The sequence below is a fragment of the Babylonia areolata genome, chromosome 29 (genome assembly GCF_041734735.1).
Source record: "Babylonia areolata isolate BAREFJ2019XMU chromosome 29, ASM4173473v1, whole genome shotgun sequence".
Lineage (NCBI taxonomy): Eukaryota > Metazoa > Mollusca > Gastropoda > Neogastropoda > Buccinidae > Babylonia > Babylonia areolata.
This window is the reverse complement of record NC_134904.1, coordinates 40450041-40471647: the sequence shown is the minus strand read 5'-3', so window position 1 is coordinate 40471647 and position 21607 is coordinate 40450041. Positions and strand designations below refer to the sequence as shown.

General features: G+C 43.8%; 1 protein-coding gene across 1 annotated transcript in view; it reads left to right on the top strand.

The window, feature by feature from the left end:
- Positions 1-21607, top strand: part of LOC143302230 (EF-hand calcium-binding domain-containing protein 5-like) — a 50731-nt gene that overhangs the window by 405 nt on the left and 28719 nt on the right. The window contains exons 1-12 of the mRNA XM_076616806.1: positions 1-318; positions 2148-2307; positions 3060-3197; positions 3813-3968; positions 5243-5339; positions 6006-6128; positions 9116-9190; positions 12359-12643; positions 13534-13662; positions 15111-15310; positions 18195-18351; positions 20951-21099. The exon at positions 1-318 is cut by the window's left edge and continues 405 nt beyond it. Of these exons, the coding sequence (XP_076472921.1) occupies positions 1-318; positions 2148-2307; positions 3060-3197; positions 3813-3968; positions 5243-5339; positions 6006-6128; positions 9116-9190; positions 12359-12643; positions 13534-13662; positions 15111-15310; positions 18195-18351; positions 20951-21099 (1987 nt within the window). The remainder of the gene's footprint in view (positions 319-2147; positions 2308-3059; positions 3198-3812; positions 3969-5242; positions 5340-6005; positions 6129-9115; positions 9191-12358; positions 12644-13533; positions 13663-15110; positions 15311-18194; positions 18352-20950; positions 21100-21607) is intronic.

Here is a 21607-nt window from a genome sequence, read left to right as displayed (position 1 = left end):
TGAACTGTTGGCAAAAGAATGGCTAAAGGATTGTGAAGCCACTATCGAAATGAGAGCCTACATGGTGGATAAGGTGTTGCCTACTTTGATTCTTGGAGTGGAGAAACTTCTGAACACTGTGGATGAAAGGGGACTTGCAAACCCTGAAGCAGGTGGGGGGTATGACCCCAACTTTAATCCTTTGAACTTCCTGGCTCAGTACCTGTTTCGTAACAACCCTCGCTACAGTAACTTTTCAGAAGCATCCCCATATGTCCATGGACTTAGACAGATTGCTGAGGACCTGAAAGCACAGCTTTTTGATATGGAGGACAATAGGTAAGTGATTTGGTTTTGTTTTTATAACAGTCATAATCAGTACCAGACTGCATGCACATATAGTGTGTGTGTGTGTTTGTGCATGTTTGCATTGTTGCACTGTGTGTGTTGTGTTGTGTGTGTGTGTGTTCATGCAACTCCATGGAGTGTGCATGTGTGTGTATTTGTGGATGTGTGTGTGTGTGTGTGTGTGTGTGTGTGTGTGTGTGTGTGTGTGTGTGCATATGTGAGGGTTTCTGATGGGGTGTGTCCATCGAGATCGATGATGACCATCGTTGTCATCCAACTGGGGGATGGGGTTTTCTGATAACATGAAAATAAATCTATGCTTGATAAATGCATCCCTGATAATTCAAAATGGAAAGGACGCACTACCTATTCACTGAGCAGGTCAATGGGACATTAAGAAAATTCTAAGGTGAGCATAAACGAAGTGTGAAAATCTCAGAGCACCATTGTGATCTTGGTGGATCATATGCAACAAACAAGACTTGTTTTCCTTCACCACTTCATGGAACCTGAACTTGGATGATTGTTCAGCTATGCAGACTTGATTGGAATGTGCAGTATTAGAGTGATAACCTGAATGTATAATCTGGGACCCCATAGAATTATGGTACATGAGATATTTGCTGATCAGAAGACCTTTTGACCTTGTTCTGTGTGTGTGTGTGGGTGGGGAGTGGGGGGTGCACATTGATAGCACTACATGTCAGTATCAATACTTGTCATTACCTGTACATGTCAGTAGCACTACATGTCATTAGTGCTACACAGTACATGTCAATAGCACTATGTACCATTTCTGTTGAATAACTGCTCAAAAAACAAAAACAAAAAAGAGACGCTGGTAATGCTGTGTTTACAAAGCTATGTTGAACCTATGTCCATATATATATGGTGGTGGTGTGGTGTGGTGTGGTGTGTATGTGTGTGTGTGTGTGTGTGTGTGTGTGTGTGTGTGTGTGTGTGTGTGTTTGAGAGACAGACAGACAGAGAGACAGATACAGACAGTGGCAAATAAGTGTGTGTGTGTGTGTGTGTGTGTGTGTGTGTGTGTGTGTGTGTGTGTGTGTTACATCCAGCCCTCAGGACAAAATGGAAAATATGAATTCATAGTAATAAAACAAACATCATTAGTATGAATAAAATAAAGAAAAAAGCACACTAAAAAAAAACCTCAGATATATTATATTCACATACATTGCATGCATGATGAACAGGTGAAAAACAGACCTACATACAGATATACACATGTACACACATATATACATATAATGATATATATGCAAAAGATATATGTATACGATCATATCTATATATTACAAATATAAATGAGAAAGAGAACCTGAGAGAGAGGGGCGACAGAGAGAGAGAGGGGGTAAACTAAAAGCTGTTCGATAGTTGTACATCCATAGTGCAATGTAATGATAAGTGCCTAGAAGATTGGCAAAAAAAATAGGTGGCTAGCACTATTCACATGTAGCACTGTTACAATTGACACATAGCTTTATTCACATTTAGTCCTGTTGATATGAAAAAACTGAAAACACTAGCGCTATCGATTGCCATGTATTAATAAGATTACTATTTGTGGTAGTGATAACAACACAATATTAGCATTATTTACATGTAGCGCTATCGGGAGGTACTGTGTGTGTGTGTGTGTGTGTGTGTGTGTGTGTGTGTTTACAAGGGAGAAATGATTTTTAGAAGCAAATTATTGTAGGGCAGATTCATATGAAAAATGAAATATTAAATGTGTGCACGTAAATGAGACTTAAAGTCAAGTCAGTGCTAGACAATATAGTATGTGTATCTTGTTCCAGATTGGCACGTATCAAAGCTGAAGCCAAGCGCAAGAGGGAAGAGCGCGAAAAGCAGGCAAGACTTCGTCAGCAAGAGAAAGAGCGAAGGCAGGAGGCGCTGATGACTCAGTTTGCAGAATGGAATGTCCCCACCGATAACAACAGAGTGGAACTTTCTTTGGTCAGTAATGGAGATGAAAATCATGTTATATCTAGTCTGCATACTATTGTTGTATTGAATGTAACAACGGGATGGATCTTTCTTTGGATGAAAATCATGTTATTTCTAGTTTGCATGCAACTGTCATATTGGATGTAACAACAGGGTGGAGCTTTCTTTGGTCAGTAATGGAAATGAAAACCATGTTATTTCTAGCTTGTATGCTATTGTCATATTGGATGAAGTACTTTTTTTAACATAGAGATTTAAATTGTCTAGTTTTATCATTAGATTTACTTCATTCCAGAACGAAACAAAAAAACAAACACATATATTGATGTATGAATATATAAATATAGAAGCAATGCTGCCTGTCTGACTCCCAAAGTACCACGTTCCTCACCTCCATACTCTGCGCTGCTCCCAAGAGACGCAAGAATGAAGTACCAAGTTAAATGTCTTTGCTTTTCTGCTTTCCACTCCACTGGACCTCATCAGTGCTTACACTCCCTCAAGAACTCTCCACCAACGCACTTTGCATGTATGAGGAATAAGAGAGTAGGGGGAGTGAGTGAGAAAGAGAAAGAGTGGTCATGATCAAAGTTATTCATAACTCTGTGTGTGTGTGTGTGTGTGTGTGTGTGTGTGTGTGTGTGTGTGTGTGTGTGTGTGATGTGTATGCATGTGTGTGTTTGTGTCTGTCTACCTGCATGCATACATGTGTTCCACATAACATGTATGTGTGTGCATGTCTGTGTGTACTGGGTCCACAGCTCCAGAATGCATTGCGATCCTTCATGGAGGTGGCAGAGCAGTTTCCCCCAGAGATCCAAGAGGTGGCTAAATTTGGCCACCCTCTGGAATCCACTGATGAAACAGGGCGCACGCTGGCTGTCACAGAATTTGCCCAGGTGATTAAGTGTGACTGGAAGAATATCTGTGACCATCTTCATAAGTATCTTATGTTGTCATTTCGAAAGCATTTTATATTTGAGAAACAGTTTTGTCTAATTTTGCTGTTATATGAGGGATGTACTATTCTTTCCAGTGTTGTGTGTGTGTGTGGGAGGGGGGGGGAGGGAAGGGGGGGTGGTTGGGGGGGGGGGGTGAGGGTGGATGAGGGGGGCGGGGGAAGGTGTGTCTGTGTGTCTGTGTCTGTGTGTGTGTCTATGTGTTCTGTTCATGATGTGAGGATGGTGATTGTTTCTTCGTGGTTGATTTTTTCTCTTGATGATCGTTGCTTCTATTTTATAACATGTAATTTGTGGAGTGTCGTGAGTGATTGGTTACATGTCTGTCTGAGTGTGTGTGTGTGTGTGTGCATGCGTGAAATCTGATTGAATGACACAGGAAATGAATGATAAGCGCCCAATGGCAGCCACCAGTCAGCTCTACCCAGGTAGACAGCCTCTTGTACAAATGACCCTGTGTTTGTAAAGCACTTAGAGCGTGGTCTCCGACTGAGAATAGGTGCTGTATAAGTATCCACATCATTCATGATTCATTCATTCACCGTGTCATTTCAGTATCTGTCACTGTATGTGGAGACGCTGCCGCCTGAAGTGTTTGAGCAGTTCATGGTCCACATGTCCAAGTGTGCCAACGCCCACCGTGCCTCAGCGGAACGAGAGAACAGACGTATCATGTTGACCAATCTGTTCATCTACTGTGACCACAGCGGGGTGAGTCGCTGGAGAACGTCACCGTGCTGTTGTTTTAGGAAGGTGGCAGAATGGTTTCAACTCTCAGCTGCCCATACAGAGAGTCCGTGAGGGTGTGGGTTCGAATCCCACTACCTGACGGGCGCAATAGCTGAGTGGTTAAAGCGTTGGACTGTCAATCTGAGAGTCCCGGGTTCGAATCACGGTGACGGCGCCTGGTGGGTAAAGGGTGGAGATTTTTACGATCTCCCAGGTCAACATATGTGCAGACCTGCTAGTGCCTGACCCCCTTCGTGTGTATATGCAAGCAGAAGATCAAATATGCACATTAAAGATCCTGTAATCCATGTCAGCGTTCGGTGGGTTATGGAAACAAGAACATACCCCAGCATGCACACCCCCGAAAACAGAGTATGGCTGCCTACATGGCAGGGTAAAAACAGTCATACATGTAAAAGCCCACTCGTGTGCATACAAGTGAACGCAGAAGAAGAAGAAGAATCCCACTCCCATCCTCATTCCCAAGTTTGACTGGAAAATCAAACTGAGCGTCTAGTCTTTCGGATGAGACGATAGACCGAGGTCTCGTGTGCAGCACACACTTGGCGCCCTGAAAAAGAACTCATGGCAACAAGAGTGTTGTCCTATGACAAAATTGTGTAGAAGAAATCCACTCTGATAGGTACACAATATATAAGCATGCACTCAAGGCCTGACTAAGCGTGTTGAGTTATGCTGCTGTTCAGGCATCTACCTAGCAGATGTGGTGTAGCGTATATGGATTTGTCTGAATGCAGTGATCTGAAACTGTATTGTTTTTTGTCACAGGATCACATTGTTGTTACTTGTTGATGAGGTTCATCATGCTGATTGGTCATGCCATAAGATCTCTATAGGACATAACAATATGCATACTAGTTCCATGGCCTGTAATGCCATACTTTCAGATCTCTATAGGATATAATGCTATGTATGTCAGTTCTGTTCATTAGGGAGTTCTTATCTGTTTTCATCAGAAAAGGTTGGAGAGTCTTATTATTGGATTAATCTCTGCACGGTTATGACAAAAACGTGAGTCAGCATTTTATTGTACATAATCAAATACACAGTACCCACTTAACATCAAGTTTGCAAATATTCTTTCGTTTACTTCTCATTCAAACAAACCTGTCTGTTGATCAAGATTCAGTTTACATGGTTAAATAGATAAAATCAGTAATGTATTTGCACATCTTAGAGTTTGATTGTGGCTGGAAAGATGTCTATATTGTCCTTGTGAATGTTTGGTGTTTCAGATTGGCTTGTTGGACAGGCACCGTATCCTCAACCTGTTTGAACAGTTCTGGGATGTATATGAGGATAGTAAGAAGAAGCTGAGAAATCCTCGAAGATGTAAGTATTTAGTAACGTGATTGACCAGGCCCATGATGTGTGTGTCTGTGTCTGTATGTCTGCATGTGTCTGCTTATGTGTGTGTATGTGTGTTTGTGTGTGTGTGTCTGCGTGTGTCTGCATGTGTGTGTGTGTGTGTGTGTGTGTGTGTGTGTGTGTGTGTGTGTGTGTGTGTGTGTGTGTGTGTGTGTGTCTATGTCTGTGTCTGTGTCTGTGTGTAAATGTGTGTGTGTGTGTGTATGTGAATGTGTGTGTTCAGTTTAACATCTGTTCACAAGAAGTGTTATTAGAAGTGTTATGTGTGTGTGTGTGTGTGTGTGTGCATGCATGCATGTGTGTGTGTGTGTGTGTGTGTGTGTGTGTGTGTGTGTGTGTGTGTAACAGTCTGCTTTGTGATTGAAAATGTGGTCAGGAAAGAGTACAATGGTACATGTATATTTATTTCTGTATCATGTTTTCCCATGCACACATTTGGTGAGTGATTCTGGAGCCGACTACAGGAGATAATTGTTTCTCTCTTGTGTTTGGTACTCAGAGAGAATACTGTAATCTCATTTTTGTATTGTATTGTATGTTATTGTATTGTATTGTATTGTTCTTTGTCACAACAGATTTCTCTGCACGAAATTTTCAGTGTGTGAAGTTAGAGTTCTCTCCCTTGTGCAGGGCCTGTGGTGGAGGTGGACGAGGTGGACGACTCGCTGATCGATGATGATGATGACGAAAGTGTGCCTACCATTCCGGAGACAGCACGGGAAGACGAAGAGGCGCAGAAGCTGCAGGAACAAAGTGAGCTTCCCAAAAACAACACAGGGGGAGGGGAGATCACCCCTGTCTCCACGGGCAGTCAGGGGTCAGGGCAGGGAAGGTCAAAGTCTGGTGGGAACAGGGGCGGGAATGGCGTAGGAGGGGAGGAAGAGGGGGGAGAGAAGGAGGACAGTAAAGGAGAAAGTGACCAAGATCAGAAAGCTTCTTCGGAAGAAGAGAAAGGGGACAGCGGTGAAAGTGACGTCATGTCGAGCCAAGGAGACAAGGCAGGGCAGGTGGAGACACCTGAAGCTGCTGTTGCTGTCATAACGACATCTGCCACACCTCCTGTCGATTCTTTGATGGCCATCACAGAAGAGGAAGAAGAAGAGGAGGAGGAAGAGAGAGCGCCAGTATCTGGAGCGACAGGAGCTGCTGACAAAAGTCGACAGGAGGAGGAGAGAAATGAGACAGTAGCGGTTACTGAAGGTTATATTGAATCTCTCAGTTTTTCCCCCTCTCTTCTCTAGCGTGCTTCCGACTGCTTCCTTTTGGGCTAGAAACAGCGCTGACATGACATCTTGGTATCTCTGATCTGTTATAACTTTTCCCCTCCCGTTACATTAGCTTTAACCTGAACCTTTATTAGCTTGTAAATCTATGTAATTTTCTCTTTTATTAATGGTTAATGTTACTTTTTATGTCAAATAGTTAGCTACAAGAAACAGTATTGGTCTTTTTTTGGGGGGAAAGGTCCTTGATTTTTTTTTTTTTTTTTCCATACTTATATGCAGGAAGCTAGTGTGTTATGCAAATCGTCGCTGATTTAATTAAGTTCTGCATCTCTTTTGATAGGTTCATACATGGTGCATCAAAACTGTGCTCAGTGGAATACATGTTTCTGACCTGGAGATGCCCATGCGCATGCAGTTCTCGCTAGAAATAACCGGGGAACCTCAACAAAAATAATCCCAAAGTGGGTCTGCAGCCCTCCGTAATAAGTCATTTTATCCGTGATAAATCAACAACCAAATTAACCATTAGTTTACCAGTCGATAAATCAAGTCAGTCAGTCTGTTAGTTAGTTATTCACTTTTAATATCATTTATCAAAATTATACTATTTAAGATTGTGTCTGTGAGTTTATATCTGCTTCTGTATTTTTACCTGTCATTCTACTGGGGTAATAGGGATGTTTGTATGTCTGTATCTGATCCATGCTAGATAACACTTTTTTTTCTCTCTCTCTCTGTATCTTTCAACCATAATCTTTATCTAAACTGTCTCTTTGTTCCATTCACACCAATGGCTAATACAAGAGACTAAATTGTGACCACTATGTTTGTATAAACAGTTTCCTTTCTTTTCATTTTTTTCCCCTTTCCATCTATAACTAGTTTTCTTTTCCCACTCATTTTATTTCTGTCTTGCTCATTACAAACCTTTCTACCTAGATAGTTGTGCTAGCATCAAGAAGTGCTGTTTTATATGTAGTCATGAACAGCGATACCACTGCTTTTTATGTATGAAATGTCTCTGTTTTTGTCCATTTGTGTATCTACGTATGCAAGTTTCTTTATCTGCCTGTCTGTCTACTTTATGTCTGCCTATCTGTGTATCTGTCTGTCTGTCTACTTTATGTCTGCCTATCTGTGTATCTGTCTGTCTACTTTATGTCTGCCTATCTGTGTATCTGTCTGTCTGTCTACTTTATGTCTGCCTATCTGTGTATCTGTCTGTCTGTCTACTTTATGTCTGCCTATCTGTGTATCTGTCTGTCTGTCTACTTTATGTCTGCCTATCTGTGTATCTGTCTGTCTGTCTACTTTATGTCTGCCTATCTGTGTATCTGTCTGTCTGTCTGTCTACTTTATGTCTGCCTATCTGTGTATCTGTCTGTCTGTCTACTTTATGTCTGCCTATCTGTGTATCTGTCTGTCTGTCTGTCTACTTTATGTCTGCGTATCTGTGTATCTGTCTGTCTGTCTACTTTATGTCTGCCTATCTGTGTATCTGCCTGTCTGTCTACCTTTCTCTTTCCTCATTCTTTTTTTCTGTTTCTGAAATACATGAAGATGTGGTTTGGATACATGCTGAAGTTAAGGTAGGATCCATAGTTTTAAATGAGATGAAGAGACAGTATAATTGTTTTTGCTGGTGCAGCAGCAGAGGTCACCAGAGACAGTTTTCTGGGTTTAAACTGGATAATAAAGACATGTAAGTTGTGTTCGCTTTGTGCAGAGTGATGTCCCAATATTACTGGAAGTGAGTTCTTTCTGTCTTTTATGCATTGATCTTCAGAGTTTAGCCATGATTTTTACATACTCTTTTGTGGAGGATTATTTCTCTGTCTATATACATAGACAGACATCTGTCATCTGCTAAATGCATTATCTTTGCATAAAAGAAAAATGTTAGATATGTGGAACATTTGCATATATTTTCATACACAGCAATGCTTTTTAGGTGAGTACTCATTTCATGCTTTTCTATATGCATAAAATCATGTCATTTGGATAAAATCTTTGTTGTTTTGTTTTTAACAGAATGTTATGTAACAGAATAAAAACAGCTATCCATTTTACAAGTTTGTATGATTAGATCACACATGGTGGTCCAGAATGGAGAAGGCTAGTGCAGGAATCAGCAATGCTGTGCCCCGACGGTTCCCCATGGAGTTAGGACCAAGCAATGATTAAATCATATGTTTTGGTAATAGGTGATAACTGCAGAGACAAATCATTAATTATTATTTCTTTTTATATTTCTAGCTTGTTTTACAATATAAAAAAAAACAACAACAAAAAACACACGCACACAAAAATTAAGTACTGAATATTGAACATCACAAAGAAACATCTATGTTGCTTGTAGCATTCAATAAAACGATAATTGCAATAATGTGTTTTTCATTACGGTGATCAGATGATGAATATCACAGTAACTTTGCACCTTAGATTATTTATAACAGTGATGTGCTGTTCATCATTTACATGTTAATCACCGTAACATGTCTTTTGTCGTAACAGCGGGGTCCAAACAGGAATCAGCCGAATCTCTGGCACAGGAACCCACTGAAGAGAAAGCTGAAACAGGAGCTGAAGGTGAGAGACTGCATCAGAACTGTTGTGACTGCATCAGAACTGCTAGATGTTGTGACTGCATCAGAACTGCTAGATGTTGAGACTGCATCAGAACTGCTAGATGTTGTGACTGCATCATCAGAACTGCTAGATGTTGTGACTGCATCAGAACTGCTAGATGTTGTGACTGCATCATCAGAACTGCTAGATGTTGTGACTGCATCATCAGAACTGCTAGATGTTGTGACTGCATCATCAGAACTGCTAGATGTTGAGACTGCATCAGAACTGCTAGATGTTGTGACTGCATCAGAACTGCTAGATGTTGTGACTGCATCATCAGAACTGCTAGATGTTGAGACTGTATCAGAACTGCTAGATGTTGTGACTGCATCAGAACTGCTAGATGTTGTGACTGCATCAGAACTGCATCAGAACTGCTAGATGTTGTGACTGCATCAGAACTGCATCAGAACTGCTAGATGTTGAGACTGCATCAGAACTGCTAGATGTTGAGACTGCATCAGAACTGCTAGATGTTGTGACTGCATCAGAACTGCATCAGAACTGCTAGATGTTGTGACTGCATCAGAACTGCATCAGAACTGCTAGATGTTGTGACTGCATCAGAACTGCTAGATGTTGTGACTGTATCAGAACTGCTAGATGTTGTGACTGCATCATCAGAACTGCTAGATGTTGAGACTGCATCAGAACTGCTAGATGTTGAGACTGCATCAGAACTGCTATATGTTGTGACTGCATCAGAACTGCTAGATGTTGAGACTGTATCAGAACTGCTAGATGTTGTGACTGCATCATCAGAACTGCTAGATGTTGAGACTGCATTTGTGACTGCATCAGAACTGCTAGATGTTGTGACTGCATCAGAACTGCTAGATGTTGTGACTGCACCAGAACTGCATCAGAACTGCTAGATGTTGTAACTGCATCATCAGAACTGCTAGATGTTGTGACTGTATCAGAACTGCTAGATGTTGTGACTGCATCATCAGAACTGCTAGATGTTGTGACTGTATCAGAACTGCTAGATGTTGTGACTGCATCATCAGAACTGCTAGATGTTCAGACTGCATCAGAACTGCTAGATGTTGAGACTGCATCAGAACTGCTAGATGTTGTGACTGCATCAGAACTGCTAGATGTTGTGACTGCATCAGAACTGCTAGATTTTGAGACTGCATAAGAACTCCTAGATGTGAAAAAGCCTCTGAAATGTGCTCATCAAGTTTGAAAGACATAGCATCATCATAAAACTGCTGACCCAAATGCTGCAAAGTGGATGCTTTTTTTTTTTTTTGCTTTTTTTTTGCTTTTTTTTGCTTTTTTGGATAGCATGGTTCTAAACAGATTGAGGGTTATTAGAAACCTTCCACCAGACAACAACAACAACATCAACAAATAAACAACAACAAAGAAACAAAACCAAACAACAAACAACACAATGCTGAGAGGTAACAGGCTCATAGAAATACCCCCACAGTTCTTGTATTGTTTTGATCCATATTCATCATAAAAACTTTCACCACAGTGGTGTGAATTGAGACCTGTGCAACTGCAAACTGTTAGCACAAAAGGAAAAATTAACTGTCTAAAACCTTTTTTTTTTTTCTTTTTTGTACGCTTATAGTTGACTGAAAGTTTTTGTGCCTTATACATATTATTATTAGTAGTAGTAGTAGTCTTCTTCTTCTTCTTCTGCGTTTGTGGGCTGCAACTCCCACATTCACTCGTATGCACACGAGTGGGCTTTTACGTGCATGACCGTTTTTACCCCGCCATGTAGGCAGCCATACTCCGTTTTCGAGGGTGTGCATGCTGGGTATGTTCTTGTTTCCATAACCCACCGAGCGCTGACATGGATTACAGGATCTTTAACGTGCGTATTTGATCTTCTGCTTGCATATACACACGAAGGGGGTTCAGGCACTAGCAGGTCTGCACATATGTTGACCTGGGAGATCGTAAAAATCTCCACCCTTTACCCACCGGGCGCCGTCACCGTGATTCGAACCTCGGACTCTCAGATTGACAGTCCAACGCTTTAACCACTCGGCTATTGGGCCCGTCAGTAGTAGTAGTAGTATCAGGCATCTGCTTGGCAGATGTGGTGTAGCGTATATGGATTTGTCCGAACGCAGTGACGCCTCCTTGAGCTACTGAAACTGAAAGTAGTAGTAGTTCTTTTTATGTATTTATCTATTATTTATTTACTCCTTTTTTTTTCTCAAGGCCTGACTAAGCACGTTGGGTTACGCTGCTGGTCAGGCATCTGCTTGGCAGATGTGGTGTAGCGTATATGGATTTGTCCGAACGCAGTGACGCCTCCTTGAGCTACTGAAACTGAAACTGAAACTTTCTTCAAACTTCACACCACATCATCAACAATTTTACCAGAGTAGTGTAGATTGAGAGAGCAACCACAAGAGAGAGAGAGAGAGAGAAAAAAAAAACCTGTCTAAAACCTTTCCGCGTCAAACTTCACAACACATCAAAAACAATTTTACCAGAGTAGTGTAGATTGAGAGAGAGCAATTGCAAGAGAGAGAAAAAAAAAACCTGTCTAAAACCTTTCGTCAAACTTCACAGCACATCAAAAACAATTTTACCAGAGTAGTGTAGATTGAGAGAGAGCAATTGCAAGAGAGAGAAAAAAAAAACCTGTCTAAAACCTTTCGTCAAACTTCACAGCACATCAAAAACAATTTTACCAGAGTAGTGTAGATTGAGAGAGAGCAATTGCAAGAGAGAGAAAAAAAAAACCTGTCTAAAACCTTTCGTCAAACTTCACAGCACATCAAAAACAATTTTACCAGAGCAGTGTAGATTAAGAGAGAGCAATTGCAAGAGAGAGAAAAAAAAAACCTGTCTAAAACCTTTCGTCAAACTTCACAGCACATCAAAAACAATTTTACCAGAGCAGTGTAGATTAAGAGAGAGCAATTGCAAGGGAAAAAACTGTCTAGAACCTTTCTCTACAGCAGATGATGAGATTCCAAAAGCCAAGGAGAAAGAAAACCACTGGAGGCGAAACTGTTGAAAACCTTTCTTCAAACTTCACAACCCATCCCAAACAATTTTACCAGAGTAGCGTAGATTAAGAGAGCAACAAGGGAGGGGAAAAAAACAAAACAAAAAATGTCAAAAACCTTTCTTCAAACTTCACAGGAGCAGATGCCGAGACATCCAAAGGCCAAGAAGAAGAAGGAGGAGAAGAAGAAGGAGAAAAACCACAAGAGCCAGCTGCCCAGGAGGAGAAGGCGGAGGCAGGGGAGACAAGCGGAGCCGGTGAGGAGAAGGACAGAGCGGCTGAGGAAAGGATACAAATTGAGGATGGCGAGGAGCCAGCCGGGAAAGACGAGGCGGCACAGGAGGAGAAGGAAGCGGAAGAAGGGGAGCAGAAGGAGCAGAAAGACAAGGAAGAAGTCAGCGCTGACCCTGAGCTCGGGCAAGGTGAGGTGGAAAACGGGGAAAGAATTTCGTGCCTGTTTGTTTTGGAGCATCCTGTTGTGGGTTGTTTTGTACTCTTAAGATTTCCTTTTCCCACCCCACCTCTTTTTTTGTAGAAACATTTTAAGAATCCTTTCTTTCCTTTTCTTTGCTATCTTTCTCGGTCTCTTGTGTTATACCCCCCCACACCCCACACCTCCCCCCTTTTTTTTTTTCTTCTTTTCCTTGTTGTTTTTAATTGCTTGTCACAATGTTTCAATTATTTAACTCTTTGATTTGAAGTTTAACAATCTGTTAATTTTCTGAGGAATTGTTGTTTTGGTTTTCAAAGAAGTATTGAAGTTTTAGTTCTGTGTCTACGTAGGATTCAGTATTCAGTGAAATCTTTAGATGGTTTTAGGTAAGTCAGATTACAACAACAACAACAACAACAACAAAATCAGGGTGGTTGCTTTGTGTTTCTTGATTTGTGTGTGTGTGTGTGTGTGTGTGTTTCCATTGAGGTTCAAACATTGTTGTATGTGTATTTTTGTTCAATTCAAGGCATTTTCTTCCATGCATTCTGTAATATTCCCGGACTTAACAAAAGTTGCAGTGAAGAATTTTCTCTATTGTTTTTTTTTTCCTTGTCATTATACTGCATCTACTTTTTCTCCCCACCCCCCACCTCTACCCTACCCTACCCTATACTGACTGACATTAAGTATACATATTGATACAAATACTAACAAACAAACAAAAAAAAAGTAACAAAAGTCTGCCATTTGGCTTTCCCGTTGAATGATGTTTTGGTACAGTCTCTCCCCCTTTCCTTTTCGTCCTGCTGTTTCTGTCCGATGGCTCACTGAATGAATTAACCACCGGCTGTTTCGTACACTGACCACCGTGTTCAGACGTGGACATAACTGGAGAGATGGCCAAGTCGGGTCTGCAGCCACGGGCTCCGCAGCCCACCCCAGCGGCCACCGGTCGAGCCAGCATCACCTTTGCCCAGGGAACGGCGTTTGAGAGAGAGAAGACAGGTGGCTGTCCGGTACTCTTGTCGTATAGATATATTATATATATGTTTTGGTTTTTTAGTTGGAACTGGATGCTGGTGTGCCGGCTGCTGTCTTAAATGTGTAGCAGCCTTGCTGCTGTTTTTGTTTGTGTGTGTGTGTGTGTGTGTGTGTGTGTGTGGAAGGTGGAGTGGGGGGATTGTGTGTGTTAGTTTGTTTGTGTGTGTGTGTGTGTGTGTGTGTGTGTGTGTGTGTGTGTGTGGAAGGTGGAGTGCAGGGATTGTGTGTGTGTGTTTGTTTGTGTGTGTGTGTGTGTTTGTTTGTGTGTGTGTGTGTGTTTGTGTGTGTGTGTGTGTGTGTGTGTGTGTGGAAGGTGGAGTGCGGGATTGTGTGTGTGTGTTTCTTTGTGTGTGTGTGTGTTTGTGTGTGTGTGTGTGTGTGTGTGCGTGTGTATGTGTGTGTGTGTGTGTGTGTGTGTGGAAGGTGGAGTGGGGGGATTGTGTGTGTGTGTGTTTGTGTGTGTGTGTGTGTGTGTGTGTGTGTGTGAGTGAGCAGAGAGGAGATGGGGTTGGGTGGGGGCTGGACCTGTACGTGCTGTTAGGGTTGTTGTTATGACAGCAGGATGATCAGAAACAGAGTGAGTTTTCAGAACAGGGTTGTGTTTGCTGACATTCATTTCTGTACCCACCTTCTCCCCTTTTAATAATTTGTCTTTTTGTTCACTCCCCCCCCTCCCCCTCCCCATCCCCCTCCCCCTCACACCTCACCTCACCTCTCTTCTTCCTCCTGCAGGCAGAAAGACTAACCAGTGGATTGGTTTTCCCTCCCCAGGATGGCCATTTTCCTGCTGTTGTGCTGCGCTGGCTTCCTTTTCCATCCCTCTGTGTTGGATTGACCTTACTTTTGTGCATAATACACCCTCCGCATCACAGGCACTAAACAATATGCATGCATGCATACGCTCATGTGTGTTCACATACATGCACGTATGAACTCTGTGTATGTGTGTTTGTGACTATGAACTTTGGCGAAAAATTTAATAATTGTTGACAGAGTTCAGTTGTTGTTTTTTTTGTTTTTGGTTTTTTTTACCTTGACACTGGTTCAGTGTCCTGAACTGAGGTCTTTCTTATTGCTAATCTTTTGGAAATGGTCAGGGGAATGTTGATACCAGTTTGCGGCCTGTATACATGGAACACCACAAGAGCTTACCATTCAGATCATTCCTTGTCACAATGCAACAGATTACGGTCCATCTTTACAGTTTGAATTCAATATGTATGTGCTTGAACAATAATTTTGCACAATTTTGTTCATGTTCGGCTGATAGATGCAACAGTAGAGCACATCAAACATATCAAAAACTTGTGTTCAGATGACTCTGATTTCCCAACATCACCTACTGAAATGTGACAAGTCCAACCAAATTTGAGTTCTGACAACTCTTTAATTCCCCCACGGTCCCCTTACAGGCCTCACTGCCACCAGCATGCGAAGCCAGTCCCAGATGTCTGCCTTTGACGAGAGCAACCTGAACGTGTCGCAGTTTGTCCAGCTGACGGAGACATTCCTGGGAGAACAGCCAGATGGCGCCGTGTTTGGCAAACTGGCCTCCTTCATACGGGAAGGCTACGAGGAGACAGAGGATGAAAAGATGGAAAGATTGATGAAGGTGGGTGACAGCGGAGTGGCTGTAGTGATACAGGTTTGACTTTATGTTAACTGTGGACGGTGGCAGAATGGTTAACTCACTCAGTACGGCCAGTCCTCTCTTCTCTCTACACAGACCCCTCGGATGTCCAGTGGGTGTCTGAATGACCCAACCTTTAGCTTCCGTCGTCAGAATTGTGGTATTCTTTGTCAACATTCACGTCTTCAGTATAAGAGCCTTCCGCTTGCAATATTTTGATGATGGTAATTGGGGTGAAACGCTGTTAACGTCGTCTCTTTCGCCGTTCGTATGGAGAGAGTTAAGACGCTCATCTGCCAATACAGTCAGTCTGTGAGGGTCTGGGTTCAAATCCCGTTCTCTACTTTTCTCCCATGTTCGACTAGAAAATTGAACTGAGTGTCTAGTCGTGATGATGGGACGATAAACCGAGGTCTCTTGTGCAGCAGGCACTTGGCGCACTGAAAAAGAACCCACGACAACCAAAGTGTTGTCCTGTGGCAACGGTCTGTAGAAAATTCCACCCGGATAGTTACACAAATATGTATATGTATGCAGACTCAGGGCCTGACGAAGAGCTTTGGGTTATGCTGTGGTCTGGCATCTGCCATGTAGATGTGGTGCAGTGTCATGGATTCATTCAAACGCAGTGACACCTCCTTGAGAAACTGAAACTGAAATTGAAACTGTGGAGTTTGGCCAGCACAAGGATTGCAGCAAACCTGAAAACGTCTCTGGCAGCACAGGTCAAGGAGTGTAAACAAGGAGCCTTTCCCCACGCTGACAGCACCACTCTCTCTCTCTCTCTACTCTCTGCTTCTGTCACACAGCGGCCGCTCACAGCACTTCCATGCTGACTGTCTTTGTGTGTGTAGACCTCTCTCTTACACTGTAACATTTGTATTTGTATTTGTATTTCTTTTTTATCACAACAGATTTCTCTGTGTGAAATTCAGGCTGCTCTCCCAGGGAGAGCGCATCGCTATACTACAGTGCCACCCATTTTTTTTGTATTTTTTCTTGCGTGCATTTTTTTATATTTGTTTTTGCTATTGAAGTGGATTTTTCTACAGAATTTTGCCAGGAACAACCCTTTTGTTGCCATGGGTTCTTTTACATGTGCTAAGTACATGCTGCACACGGGACGTCAGTTTATCATCTCATCCGAATGACTAGTGTCCAGACCACCACTCAAGGTCTAGTGGAGGGGGAGAAAATATCGGCAGCTGAGCTGTGATTCGAAGCAGCGCGCTCAGATTCTCTCGCTTCCTAGGTGGACGCGTTACCTCTAGGCCATCACTCCACATATAGCTGAATGGAGCAAAGTGTTTAAAAGTCCAACCAGTGTTCCTCCTGGGTGTAATGAATGAACTTTACAACAAAAGTAACAATATTATTCATTTACTTCTTTATACATCTATTTCTAATTTGGTGTTTTACAGACAATCTACATGACTAGGCATATAATGTATGATATGAGCTTATAAACTGTGTGAAACATATGTGTTTGTGGATTCACTGAATGATCAAACTTTGTGTTATTCTGTGGAGACAATGCCCATGCTTTTTCTTTATGTGTCTCACCATTTCATAAGGAAACATGTCTTTTTTTTGTCTTTTTTTTAACTAGTTTCAGAGATAATAAAATATGTTCTTTTATCTTGTTTCTTTCCTCACAATGAATAACTTGAAGACTCTTGCACTTCGCCTCACAAACAATGACTCATAGGCTCATGCTCTGTCCCTCACACTGAATGACTCAAAGGCTTGTGCATGAATAACCCACGGATTCTAACTCAAAGACTTGTGTATGAATGACTCGCAGAATTATACACTGTCCCTCACATGGAATGACTCAGACTTATGCATGAATGACTCGCAGACTCTGACTCAAAGACGTGTGCATGAATGACTCGCAGACTCTGACTCAAAGACTTGTGCATGAATGACTCACAGAATTATGCACTGTCCCTCACATGGAATGACTCAGACTTATGCATGAATGACTCGCAGACTCTGACTCAAAGACGTGTGCATGAATGACTCGCAGACTCTGACTCAAAGACTTGTGCATGAATGACTCACAGAATTATGCACTGTCCCTCATTTGGAATGACTCAGACTTATGCATGAATGACTCGCAGACTCTGACTCAAAGATGTGTGCATGAATGACTCACAGACTCTGACTCAAAGATGTGTGCATGAATGACTCACAGACTCTGACTCAAAGACTTGTGCATGAATGACTCACAGAATTATGCACTGTCCCTCACATGGAATAACTCAGACTTATGCATGAATAACAGACTGCGACTCAAAGATGTGTGCATGAATGACTCACAGACTCTGACTCAAAGACGTATGCATGAATGACTCGCAGACTCTGACTCAAAGACGTGTGCATGAATGACTCACAGACTCTGACTCAAAGACGTATGCATGAATGACTCGCAGACTCTGACTCAAAGACGTGTGCATGAATGACTCACAGACTCTGACTCAAAGACGTATGCATGAATGACTCGCAGACTCTGACCCAAAGACGTGTGCATGAACGACTCGCAGACTCTGACTCAAAGATGTGTGCATGAACGACTCGCAGACTCTGACTCAAAGATGTGTGCATGAATGACTTGCAGACTCATGCACTGTCCCTCACATGGAATGACTCAGACTTGTGCGCTGTGCCTCACACTGAACAGCTCAAAGATTTGTGCACGGATAACTCATAAACTCTGACTCAACGACTTGTGCATGAACGACTCCCAGACTCATGCACTGAGCCTCACACATGAACAACTCACAGACGTATGCACCATCCCTGACGCTGAAGGAATAACTGACCCACACAGACTCATACATCATCGTCATGTCATGACTGACAGGCACGCAAGGAGGCCATCTCGGCCAACAGGAAGGGGCAGCTGGACACGCTGTTTGAGAAGTGGGACAACGACGGGTCGGGCTACCTGGACCTTGACGAGGTGGAGGAGGTGATGGCCAAGTACAAGGAGGGGCAGGAGAAAGACACAGTCAGTAAAGGTGAGGGCCACAGAGAGAGAGAGAGAGGGGGGGGTGTGGGGGGAGTGAGAGGGGGGGAGAGAGGGAGAGAGAGAGGGGGGATTCGGATGATTTATTCATATAGGCCATTGCCTCTCATGAAGGGGTGTAGTATACAACATTATTAAACATACAAGTGCACAAGGTGAAACAATCATCAAAGGAATTATGATATCATTATTGATCGTAACTTAAATGCTTTATGTAAGTAAATCGACAAATTCTTTAGAACGCTTTCTTTATCAGATGCCATCAACAGACTTATCCGAAACTGATTTGGAAACTTAAAATACTTTCGTGGAATATTCTGTTCTCTTAATTTACTGAGAGCAGGACAACATAAGATGAAGTGTAACTCATATTCAACACCACTTCTACACAGAGGGCAATTTAAGTCAACCACAGTATGCTTTCTGTAACGATAATAATATTGAGCAATTTCTGAAATACCTAATCTAAATGTTGTCATTACGAATTTTAAATGTTTGTCTAAGCTAATTTGCAAAGAAGTTTTCACTTCATGTACAATACAAAATGTTCTTTACATTTCAAACCGGTCACTGTCTTCCATCGAGAGAGAGGGAGAGAGAGAAAGAGGGGAGACAGAGAGACAGGGAGAGAGAGAGAGGGGGGGAGACAGGGAGAGAGAGAGGGGGGAGAGAGAGAGGAGAGACAGAGAGAGAGGGGGGGAGACAGGAGAGAGAGAGGGAGACAGGGAGAGAGAGAGGGAGAGAGAGGGGAGACAGGGAGAGAGAGGGGAGACGGGAAGAGACAGGGAGAGAGAGGGAGAGAGAGGGAGAGAGAGGGAGAGAGAGAGAGGGAGAGAGAGAGGGAGAGAGAGGGGAGACAGGGAGAGAGAGGGAGAGACAGGGAGAGAGAGGGAGAGAGAGGGGAGACAGGGAGAGAGAGGGAGAGAGAGGGGAGAGACAGGGAGAGACAGGGAGAGAGAGGGGAGACAGGGAGAGAGAGGGAGAGAGAGGGAGAGAGAGGGGAGACAGGGAGAGAGAGGGGAGACAGGGAGAGACAGGGGAGACGGGGAGAGACAGGGAGAGAGAGGGGAGACAGGAAGAGAGAGGGAGAGAGAGGGAGAGAGAGGAGGGAGACAGGGAGAGAGAGGGAGAGAGAGGGGGAGACAGGGAGAGAGAGGGAGAGACAGGGAGAGAGAGGGAGAGAGAGGGGAGACAGGGAGAGACAGGGGAGAGAGGGAGAGAGAGGAGGGAGACAGGGGGAGAGAGGGAGAGAGAAGGGGAGACAGGAAGAGAGGGGAGAGAGAGGAGGGGAGACAGGAGAGAGAGGGAGAGAGAGGGGAGACAGGGAGAGACAGGGGGGGAGACAGGGAGAGAGAGGGGAGAAGGGAGAGACAGGGGAGGAGACAGGGAGAGAGAGAGGGAGACGGGAGAGAGAGGAGGGAGACAGGGAGAGAGAGGGAGACAGGAGAGAGAGAGGGGGGAGACAGGGAGAGAGAGGGAGAGACAGGGAGAGAGAGAGGGGGGAGACAGGGAAGAGAGGGGGGGAACAGGGAGAGAGAGGGGGAGACAGGGAGAGAGAGGGAGGGAGAGGGGAGAGAGGGAGAGGAGAGGGAGAGAGAGAGGGGAACAGGGAGAGAGAGGGGGGAGACAGGGAGAGAGAGGGAGGAGAGAGGGGAGAGAGAGGGAGAGACAGGGAGAGAGGAGGGGGAGACGGAGGAGGAGAGGGGGAGGAGAGAGAGAAGGGAGACAGGGAGAGAGAGAGGGGAGACAGGGAGAGAGAGAAGGGAGACAGGGAGAGAGAGGGGGGGAGACAGGGAGAGAGAGGGGGAGACAGGGAGAGAGAGGGGGAGACAGGGAGAGAGAGAGGGAGACAGGGAGAGAGAGAGGGGAGACAGGGAGAGAGAGGGGGGGAGACAGGGAGAGAGAGGGGGGAGACAGGGAGAGAGGGGGGAGACAGGGAGAGAGTGAGGGGGGAGACGGGGAGAGAGTGAGGGGAGACAGGGAGAGAGAGGGGGAGACAGGGAGAGAGAGAGGGAGACAGGGAGAGAGATGGGGGAGACAGAGAGAGAGAGAGAGGGAGACAGGGAGAGAGAGGGGGGAGACAGAAAGAGAGGGGGGAGACAGGGAGAGAGAGAGAAAGAAGGAAGACAGAGAGAGAGAGAGAGGAGAGAGAGAGAGAGGGGAGACAGGGAGAGAGAGGGGAGACAGGGAGAGAGAGAGAGAGACAGGGAGAGAGAGAGAGAGAGAGGGAGACAGGGAGAGAGAGGAGAGAGAGGAGGGAGACAGGGAGAGAAGAGAGAGAGATGGGAGACAGGGAGAGAGAGGAGAGACAGGAGAGAGAGGAGGGAGACAGGAGAGAGAGGAGAGAGAGGGAGACAGAGAGAGACAGGGAGAGAGAGGGAGAGAGAGGTGGAGGAGGTGAAAGCAGAGGACAATGAGGGGCAGGAGAAGGACACCATCAGTAAAGGTGAGGGCCACAGAGAAAGCCAGAGAGAGAGGGAGAGGGGGAGGGGGGAGAGTAAAAGAGGGAGAAGAAGATGAAGAAGAAGAAGAAGGAGCACAGCATTCACCATGTGGGCTGATCAGTGGCGTTGTTTCATCCTGTCTTGCAGCTCGTGAGGACCTGAAGAAGCAGTCCAAGTACCAAGATTCCCGCCTCAACAAGAAGGAGTTCCGGACCTTTATTGGCTTGGTCATTGATGCTCTGCCAGGCGCTGATGCCTTTGAGTACTTTGTGGAATTTCTGGCCAACAGTGTGGAGGCAAGCGATGACATTTTATTTATTTTGTTTCTTTTTTTTTATGGTATTACTATTATTTTTACTTATACAGCACCTATCTTCAGAGACCAAACTGAGTGGTTTACATACACAGACTGCGTTGCACAATAGGCTGTCTACATGGGTGGATCCAACTGACAGCTGCCGTTAGGTGCTCATGATTTGTTGGGTTTTTTTTTATTTCCCTCTCTAATAATCATTTCATTTTATAATGATTTGATCTTTTCAGTGATAATATGTGTTGGTGTGTCGTACTTAGGTTGTGTACATATTTTTATTTGTGCGCTTTATTTTCATATATAATTTTGTGTGTCTGTGTCTGTGTGTCTGTGTGAGTGTTTTGCCATTGCTTGTTGTTTTGTTTTGTTTGTTTTGTTTTGTTTTTTTCGCTGTTCTTTCTTTTGTGCCCTTGAGGGCTGGATGTAAAAAAAAGCAGCTGTGCTTACTCCACTACCCTCGTGAAATAAAAATTTGTTTCGTTTCGTTTCAT